Below are 10,459 nucleotides of genomic sequence, written 5' to 3' on the forward strand. Positions count from 1 at the left end.
TAAAATGGAAAATACAATAAAATTGGAAAAAATTCCAACTGCGTAATTAGGAAATAATTCCTTCCACTTTTAAATATTTTTCTAAACTAGACGAAAATATTTTCATATTTCATTAAAAAAAAAACTTGGAAAAAATTCCAAATATAATAAAAAAATTTCTTCAAATTGAGTGATTTTTAAATTAAAAGCTAATATACTTATTTGAAACGTGTGAAAATCGAAAAAGACGTTATTTACAAGGAAAAAATATAGACAGTTTGCCCATGTACTAATGTCACATGGGTGACACGGCCTATGCTTTATCATGTACGAATGTGTCCAATGTGTTGAAAATGGCCACCAGTTGTCGCTGATAGTATCTTTGTCCTATGTAAGTATATACAATGCATTGCGAAATAATATAAAAAGCTGATAAAAAGTAGAAAACAATATTAATAAACTTTTAAATTATTTTCGGTTTTTAAATGACATAAATATAATTAATAAATACGCACATTTTTCATTTAGTGCAATTACTGCAAAGTATTTAATAATGAAAATAATAATAAAGTAAAACTCCACTTTTAAGATAGTTTCCGTAAAGTATTCTTATAAATATTTATTTATTTGCTCCTTCACAATTATATGTTTAAATATATTGTGATCCTTAAACAATTGAAGGGATTCCGAATACTTTTATTTATATAATATACAATTTTAACAAAATAAAGCTTAAACTTATAGTTTAATAAAATTAAAGTAATATTTGATTAATTTAGCTATCTTCCTTTTTTACAAATTTATAATTTCTTTCTTTCAAGCAAGTAATTATTTTAAATTAATAATATTAAATTAATAATTCCATTTTATAATATAGAAAAATAAATTAAGCTAATACTTCATTTTCTTGTTTAACACAGTTAATAAAAGTTAATTTTACATCAATATGTTATTTATAACCTGATCAAATTGTTTTGTTTAAAATTTTACATTCTTCTGTGAGAAAAAATTTTATCAAGTGAACAATTCTATTTTTTTACTTAAATATGATGTGATAAAAATAATAAAAATATACTGTTTCTGAAATTGTAAATTACACCTGCTTCTACAATGAATTAAATATTTCTTTTTTGCTCAACTGTGCAAAGTATAAAATTAAAAATTTAGTTAATTTTAATTTTTCTTTTTACGAAATAGAATAAGACAATATGTACCTAAAATACATTATCTTTACTAATACGAAAAAATTTAATTTGCAAAAGAATATTAAATAATAAAATTATAAAATAATAATAATACATTGCAAATAAAAAAATATATACCTAAATAAAAAAATTTATTATACATAAATAAGTGTTAAATTCAATAACATACACAATATGAATAATAATATATAATTAATTGTTAAAAAAATATTGATTAATCAATTAATTATTATATATTTATACGCCTATATAAAATAATATAAAATATAGGTAATATAGGTAATATGAACATAATATAAATGTAATCACATATTATATAAGGGCAATTCTACGTGAGATTTCAGTCGACCTCTTAAAATCGGCCAAAAATATTTTTTTTCTATTCTGTATTGAAAAAAAACAGATACGTATTTTTTTTTTATTTTTTTGGAGGCCAAATTTTTGAGTTATGAATTTTCAAAATTTTCGCTTTTTAAATGTAGGTATATTTTTAATGTCAGATAACTAAAAAAATATTGCTTCTTTTCATTTTTTGACAAGAGAAAAAAAGTTTTGTTTTTCTCTCTACTTTTGAATAATCATAACAAAAAAATTTTTTTTTCATTTTTTATTAAAAAAATAAAAAAATTTTATAAACAAATTAATTTTTTTTAACTTTGGGTATGATAAATTTTTAATTTTCTTTTTTTAAAACATACCTGGAAATGATAAGAAGGTTTTGCAAAAAGTTTCAGAGTGGGCCTGACAAGTTTGATGGGTCCAAAAAAATAATTAAGCTCTCCGTGCAGGTCTCACGCACGTGGCACAATGGGATTTTTTTACAATTTATTATTAAAAATTGTTTAGAGCCTAAAAATTCAATAATAATCAAAATCCGATAAAATTTGTAGGCTCTAGACAATTTTTAATAATAAATTGTAAAAAAATCCCATTGTGCCACGTGCGTGAGACCTGCACGGAGAGCTTAATTATTTTTTTGGACCCATCAAACTTGTCAGGCCCACTCTGAAACTTTTTGCAAAACCTTCTTATCATTTCCAGGTATGTTTTAAAAAAAGAAAATTAAAAATTTATCATACCCAAAGTTAAAAAAAATTAATTTGTTTATAAAATTTTTTTATTTTTTTAATAAAAAATGAAAAAAAAATTTTTTTGTTATGATTATTCAAAAGTAGAGAGAAAAACAAAACTTTTTTTCTCTTGTCAAAAAATGAAAAGAAGCAATATTTTTTTAGTTATCTGACATTAAAAATATACCTACATTTAAAAAGCGAAAATTTTGAAAATTCATAACTCAAAAATTTGGCCTCCAAAAAAATAAAAAAAAAATACGTATCTGTTTTTTTTCAATACAGAATAGAAAAAAAATATTTTTGGCCGATTTTAAGAGGTCGACTGAAATCTCACGTAGAATTGCCCATAAACAAAAATTATTATAATTATATAGATTTATATATACAAATATCAGTAGTAATTATTTATTAATTAATAATTTTTTTCTGCAAATGAAATTACAACTTGAAACTCAGTAAAATCTAAATTACAATTTGATTAATTTGTAAATAATTAATCAAATTATATTTAATTTGTATATATAAGTGATATATAAATTATACATAAAATATATAAAATTATACAATTATTTAATTATATAATATAAATATGTACATATTTTCAACAATATCAATCAATTTCGTATATAAAATAAAAAAATAGTATTTAAAAATGGTTTATTGAAATTATATCTGAAAAAATTGAGTTTTATCATTTTAACAATATTAATTATTGTCATTATTAAATACTTTGTAGTAATTGCACTAAATGAAAAATGTGCGTATTTATTAATTATTTATGTTATTTAAAAACCGAAAATAATTTAAAAGTTTATTAATATTATTTTCTACTTTTTATCAGCTTTTTATATTATTTCGCAATGAATTGTATATACTTACATAGGACAAAGATACTATCAGCGACAACTGGTGGCCATTTTCAACACATTGGACACTCTGCAACTTATTCGAGTCACCCCCGTGACTAATGTGAAACTTTTACATCTGAGTACATAGGCAACGGCCACACCACGATGAAAAAACCAGTTCTCGTCCGATCACTGAAGTTAAGCATCTTTGGGCGCGGTTAGTACTTGGATGGGTGACCGCTTGGGAATACCGCGTGCTGTTGGCTTATTTTTTTTTTAATAAAATAATTATAATAAATAATTTCATCTTCAAAGCCTTTTTAACAAATCTCCAATTGGACTTTTTAAGAATAACTACATTTTTTTAGTAATTCCTGTAAAATTGTATTAAAAATAATTCAAAATCCTGCGATTTTATGATTTATGAAAATAATTGAATAGTTGCTAAGAATTTTATTAAAATATTTAAAAATAATTGAATTCTTGGGAAGAATTTTATTATATTTATGAAAATAATTGAATTATTGCGAAGAATTTTATTAATTTATGTTTAAAAAGAATTGAATTTCTGTGAAAAAATTTTTTATTTTTGAAAATAATTGAATTCTTTATAAGAATTTTATAAACATTGTTTTAAATAATTAATTTTTTCGAAATATACTAAATATTATGTAACGATCCTAATTATTATATCCCTAGTGTTTCCCGATTTCATTTCAATATTAATTAAAATAGGGACGGGGTTTGGTAAGAAACAAGAAAATACTTTAGTTGAAGAAATATTTATATATTTTAAAATAAGAATAAAATGATGAAAAATAAGAGATGAACACGGGCTTTCTAAATATGAGTCTATAAGTGGTTTCTACCTTGGACAATGGGTGATCCTGGTCGCTGAGGTATAATATGACACTAGTCCAATAATGGTTGACTAAGTGGATGCAGTATTGTGTGACTTGAAACAGGAACTATAACAGCAAATTTGACTTCCAGATTTACCTTCAAAGATTCATCTTTTAACCACACGTAGAGTAAAGGACAACTACTAAGACTGGGTTTTTGGAGCACTGTGTCGTAGACAACCACTTGTTATAATAGATAAAATTTGAAGACTGGACTTGTACGGAGCACCACTTCTCAATTTGAGACTTATAATATTGACGACTACATTTTCTTGACTGACTGTTCTTGACTGCTTTTCTAGACTGAATTGCTGCTGATGGTCTGGCTCTTCTTATACCAAAATTTGCCTGTGTATTTTAGAAATTGTTCACTTTTCCATGTATTTTAGGAATTGTTCACTTTTTCATGTATTTTAGGAATTGTTCACTTTTCCATGCATTTGTAGAAAACCTTTGTTACAGGAACACTTGTGGTGACTCACTATTAGATCGCACGTGTACATTCCCTCCCAGTGGGCAAAAAACCATTATTGTTTTAAAAACGTTCCAAAAACGATTTTAGAACGTTTCATGCCTGCTAAATAACGTCCCAAAAATGTTAAATGTTTCTAAAACGTTTTAAAAGCAATGGAACGTTTTTGGAACATTATTTGGCAGACATGAAACGTTTTTGGAACGTTTTTAAAACAATGATGGTTTTTTTGCCCACTGGGCTATTACTCATATGTTATTTTATAATTTTTTTATTACAATTAATTGTTTAATAATTGAATTCTTGTGAAAATAATTTAATATTCTTAGATCAGTTTTATTATTTATAAAAATAATTTAATTATTTCATAGAATTTAATTAAATTTTTTTTAAATTGAATTTCCATGAATAATGTTATTATTAGTGAAAGTGATTGAATTATTGTGAAAAATTGTATAAACATTTTGTTAAATGATTGATTTTTTTGAATTTTTTTTGAAAATGCTATTCTAAATTATTTGAATTCCTGTTGAAAATTTATTATTTACGAAAATATTTGAATTTTTGATGATTTTTATCAATTTTTTTTAAATAATTGCATTATTTTGCCATATTTTATGAAAATAATTGAATTTCTAATATGTTTTGGAAATAATTCAATTTTTGATATTTTTTGAAAATAATTGAATTTTAGATATTTTTTGAAAATAATTATTGAATTTTGGATATTTCACACAGAGGGAAATAATCTTTAGTGGTTAAAAGTTTATAATATATAATCTAAAAAATTTTTTATAACAACTTAAACAAAATAGTGTTTTTATTTTAAAAAGTAGATGTCACATATAACAGAAAACTTAACAGCATATGAGATTAATCCAGACAAAAGTACAGCACAACATTTACACTTCGAAAATCTACCTTGAAAGAATAAAAAATCTGTTTTTAGAATCACTCAAATTTTTATAAACTTGGTCCATTTCGGGTCTATTTTGTGCGAGTTTATTTGTACACCACTTTCCTAGTGTTACTAAATAAGTAAAGGTTACATGATTATAACCTGCCATTTTATCCATTAAAATATAGTTCTCTTTATCTTCCCATTTATTCATCAACTCTCTCAAAAATTTACATTCCGATCTATTGTGATCATAGGCAGGTAATCCAGTTGCCAGTTCAAAAATAACGATACCAAAACTATAAGTATCAATTTTAGTTGAAAGATTTCTACTGGAAATGAAATCTTCAGGAAGATATGGCCTGGTTCCGAAGATTTTACTCACAACCTGCAAAATTTTAATCACGAATAAATCTTTGTAAAAAACCATTTTCTTAATTGTTCAATTGAATAAAATAAATAAAATAAATCAATTATAGAAATAAGGACGATTGAAAATTTTTCTTTCTAAAAAATAAACTTACTTTGATGGAATCCTCCTTTGGTCCTTCTCTAGCTAAACCAAAATCTCCAATTTTCGGCTCAAAATATTTATCCAATAAAATGTTGGCACTCTTAATATCTCCATGAATTAAAGGCTTGCCTCCAATAGTGTGTAAATACTGTAAACCCCTTGCTGTTCCAATGGCAATATTGTATCGTTTTCCACATGACAGTGGTTCCGTTTTTTGCTTTCTTAATAATCTATCCTCTAAAGATCCATTAGGCATTAATTGGTACAAGAGACAAGGCGCATCTCCATTTAAACTGTATGCATATAAGGCCAATATATTATCATGGGGATGTGAGTTTAAAATTTTTATTTCCCTCAAAGATTGTTGAAGTTGTGTTGCGTAGCTCTCGTCAGACTTTCCACAGCGACGTTCTATTTTCTTTATTGCAACATCAGTATGTTTCCAAACACCTAAATAAAAATTATTCACTCTATGAATTGAATAAATTTATTGATTTCAAAAAATATTTTGGAATTTTTGTCAAAAAAAATATTTCAAAATAAAATTTTTCATCGAAACCTATTTATAAAAAATTAAAATAAAATTTTCTTCATTACCTCTGTAAACTATTCCAAATCCACCTTTTCCAAGAATATTCATTTTATTCCAATTATCAGTACCAATTGTAAGTTCATCATACATTGCTAGAGGTAAATTATTATCAATCGAAGATTCATGTAAAAGATTATTCGAATAACTCTGAGGATGAGGCGGACTCATAAATTTCTTCGGTTCATTTATTATTTTACGCCATTCTTCATCATCAGTATTTCTTAATACGACTTTTTGAATAAGATTTTGAGTGGGGGAAGCATTATTGAAATTTTTTGTATCAATACTCATATCGTTCTCCTTTGTCTTTTTATGCAATTTTTCTTTAACTTTTTTTCGCAAATTTCCCTCTCCTTTATCTATAAGAAGATGATATTTTGGATCGACCAATGGCCTCAAAATATTCATTGCCTGATAATGTTGCATTCTTGATAAAAGAATAAAGAGTTCTAATATTTTGTGGTTATATTGACTCCACTTAGTTAGTAACGCATCAGTTGGGTTACTCTCTTTTCGAAGCTCATTCACAACATCGAAGTTAAATTGCATTCCTATTCCTGGAAAATAACAAAACAAATGTTTAATCAAATGTCAATCAAAAACTAAAATTCAAATCAAATTTAAACAAATGTTTTAACTAAAAGTTTTATATAAACAATTAATATAATATTAATAATAATATATAATATAAACAATTAATATTAATCGGATTTTCAAAATTTTCAAAATTTAAGTTAATGGACATTTTTTTAAAAATTGCTCATATTCGCTTGAAACTTGTTACTCGGGGTTTTTCAGGGTTGCCATTTTGAATTTCAAAAATCGAACTTCAGATTCGTAATCAGCGACCCTGGAAACCCCCGAGTAACAAATTTTATGCAAATTTGAGGAATTTTGGAAAAACTGTCCGCCATATTGAATCCGCCATTTTGAATTTTGAAATTCTGACTTTAGATTTATAATTAGCGACCCCAAAAACCCCCGAGTAACAAATTTCAATAAAATTCACTTATTTTCTACAATTTTTAACTAAACTTCATCTATTAAATAATCAATTATTTTTGTAATAATTTTCCAAAAGAAATTTTAAATAAGTCTAAAAAAGAATTGAAAAATATTGAAACATTTTTAAATAAAATTTTAATATTTTTGTTCACATTTGTAAACATTAGATGTTTCTGCTACTTAACATGTAAATTTAGATACGCGAGTTTCAGAAGGAGAGATGTGCGTGCGCATTAATTGGTTTACTTACTCCGAAATATCAAAAATCTAATATGGAGTCGCACTGTAAACAAAATATATTATCCGAAAATGAGTCGAAATTGTTGACACTTGATAAAAGTATTTTAATGCCTTTTTAAGCAATTTCAGAGATTGTTTTGTTACGTTTAGAAAGCTGTATAAAACTAACAGTCAAATCGAACTTTCAGAAAACAAATACCTATATGTATTAAACATGGATTAATGCGGAATTTAAAGCAAGACACTAATTTTTCATTTAAAAAAATAAAGAGAAATAATTACAAGCACATGATTCTCACCTAATTCTTCCCATTTGTCATTCTGATTTAAGACTCCACATAATTCCATACGAATGAAATAAGGTATTTCGTAAATATAAATTTGTTCATTATTATTATCATTCATTTTTTTTTATTTACTTTCCACTTCTTGGCATCTATTATTACTAAAAATATTTTTTTAAAATTGTATTATACTGATTATTCTTCTTCTTATATCACTTATGGCATAGCCAACTGTCAGAACTAGAACACATAATAAAAAAAATCTTAAAAACAAAACTCTTATGAGGTAAAATATCACGAAAACAGAATCTTTACTCTATGACGGTTCTTTTTCAACTGACTTCTGATTATTACATAGTACTGTTATTACACTGGAAGGGGAAGGCTTGGGGAAGGTCATAATCGTCATAATATTAAACACTACGTCACAAAGAGAGTTTCAGACTTTCATCGTTTTATCTCAAAATGAAAAAAGCATAATACCTATATATATTAACTTAAATTCACAGTTCTCCAATTAAAAGTTGCAATAATTTCTATTAAAAAAATTGTATTTTAATTTATAGTATCAAATAAATAGTTATTTGTACCAAATACGAATTACTTAAGTCAAATAAATGGAATAATTGGATCTAATAAATATTGCTTTAAATCAATTATGAAAATTACTTGATTCAATAATAGTTTTTAATTCAAATAAATAAAGTGGTCAAAGTAGTTTTATTTAACAAATGGTGAAGTTCAAAAGACGATTGAAGTATTTTCGAAGAGCCCAAAAATAATGAAGCTATATGTCATAAAACAGAAGAAAAAATTATGAATTCTAAGAAATTCGGTTTTTTGAATTTTTGGTAATTTATAAAAAATTTTAATTCTTTACCAAAGGGTAGAGAAAATTAAATAACTAAAGTGTTTTTAAAGAGCCCAAGAATATTGAAGCTAAATGCCATAGAATAAAAGAAAAAATGTTGAATTTTAAGAAATTCGATTTTTTGAATTTTTAAAAATTTTTAATTTTTTACCAAAGGTTGGAGAAAATTAAATAAGTAAAGTGTTTTTAAAAAGCCCAAAAATATTGAAGCTAAATTCCATAAAATAGAAAAAATGTTAAATTTTAAGAAATTCGATTTTTTGAATTTTTAAAAATTTTTAATTTTTTACCAAAGGTTGGAGAAAATTAAATAAGTAAAGTGTTTTTAAAAAGCCCAAAAATATTGAAGCTAAATTCCATAAAATAGAAAAAAAAATGTTGAATTTTAAGAAATTCGTTTTTTTTAATTTTTGATATTTTTTAAACAATTTTAATCATTTACCAAAGGGTAGAGAAAATTAAATAACTAAAGTGTTTTTGAAGAGCCCAAGATTATTGAAGCTACACACTAAAAAAAAAGTTTTACTTTCAGCCTATTTTTGAGGCTGAATTTAAGCGTGTAAACGGAGTCAGCCCCGTTAAACAAGGACAGACTTATGTGAAATACATGGGCTGAATTTAAGGTGTAAACGGAGTCAGACTTTTTTTTTCCTGTGTAAATGCCATAAAATACAAGAAAAAATGTTAAATTTTAAGAAATTCGTTTTTTTGAATTTTTGATAATTTTTAAAATTTTTTAATTTTTTACCAAAGTTTGGAGAAAATTTAATAAGTAAAGTGTTTTTGAATAGCCTAAAAATAATGACGCTAAATGACACATAAAAAAATAAAAAATTTCGATTTTTCCTAAATTTTGGAATTTTTTTTTAACTAAATGGCGTAGATAAAAAATTGGTTTCTTTAAAAACTTTTTTCTAAAGTCAATACTTTCAAACTTATAAGTTACTAAAAATAGGTCAATATAGTTTTAACCCTCCGTCACACACCTAGGGAGGGATTCCCTCTACGGTTTCAGTATTTTTTAAATAACTTTTGTTTTCCTCATTGCAAAATATAATAAGTTTCTATACCTTTCGACAATTTACTCCTCAACACATTTCTAAAAAAAACATTTAGTTTAGACATAATTAATATTTAATTATGAAGCTTCAAAGCCAGAAAAAACTCGAAAAAGTGAGGTTATGTTAAATAAACAAATCAAGTTTTCAAAACATTTTTTGTTCCACTGTTGGTTAATGACAAAATTATATTATAAATATAATTAAAATGAATTGTTTAATGATTTTTTACTACATATATTTGTAAGTTTGTGTTAAAACTAAATTTTTGTTGATTCCTTTGTTTATGTTGTAATGTTGCTTATTTTACAATGTGGTGAGGGATTCCCTCTAAACGTGTGTAAAGTCGTAATTTTTTCCCATGTGTGTGACGGAGGGTTAAAAATCCAATATTTCGAACATTCATAACTCGAAAATTTTTAAAATTATAAAAAAATACGTAATTAATATTTTTCTGTAAAGAACAAGAAAAAAATATGTTTCACTGATTTTAAAATGTCGTAGAAAAATGTTACGTG

General features: G+C 24.8%; 1 protein-coding gene and 1 non-coding gene across 2 annotated transcripts; one reads left to right on the forward strand and one right to left on the reverse strand.

The window, feature by feature from the left end:
• Positions 1-3,252: 3,252 nt before the first annotated feature.
• LOC122502538 lies at positions 3,253-3,371 on the forward strand. The gene has a single exon (XR_006301641.1). It is a non-coding gene; the product is annotated as a 5S ribosomal RNA (ribosomal RNA).
• Positions 3,372-5,281: 1,910 nt separating this feature from the next.
• Positions 5,282-8,363, reverse strand: LOC122502513 (serine/threonine-protein kinase pelle-like). The gene is made up of 4 exons (XM_043612615.1): positions 8,028-8,363; positions 6,489-7,040; positions 5,902-6,341; positions 5,282-5,765 (listed from the first exon to the last, which is right to left on the reverse strand). The coding sequence occupies exons 1-4, from the start codon at positions 8,131-8,133 to the stop codon at positions 5,397-5,399; spliced, it is 1,467 nt and encodes a 488-aa protein (XP_043468550.1). The 5' UTR covers positions 8,134-8,363; the 3' UTR covers positions 5,282-5,396.
• Positions 8,364-10,459: the final 2,096 nt, after the last annotated feature.

The sequence above is a fragment of the Leptopilina heterotoma genome, unplaced genomic scaffold (assembly GCF_015476425.1).
Source record: "Leptopilina heterotoma isolate Lh14 unplaced genomic scaffold, ASM1547642v1 Lhet_232, whole genome shotgun sequence".
In the NCBI taxonomy this organism is placed as follows: Eukaryota; Metazoa; Arthropoda; class Insecta; order Hymenoptera; family Figitidae; genus Leptopilina; species Leptopilina heterotoma.

Excerpts from the sequence above, each read along its gene's own strand:
- LOC122502513 (XM_043612615.1), bottom strand. The coding sequence starts at position 8,133 with ATGAATGATAATAATAATGAACAAATTTATATTTACGAAATACCTTAT. Across the intron at positions 7,041-8,027 it reads TGACAAATGGGAAGAATTAG|GAATAGGAATGCAATTTAAC; the intron begins GTGAGAATCATG and ends GTTATTTTCCAG. Across the intron at positions 5,766-5,901 it reads CAAAGGAGGATTCCATCAAA|GTTGTGAGTAAAATCTTCGG; the intron begins GTAAGTTTATTT and ends AAAATTTTGCAG.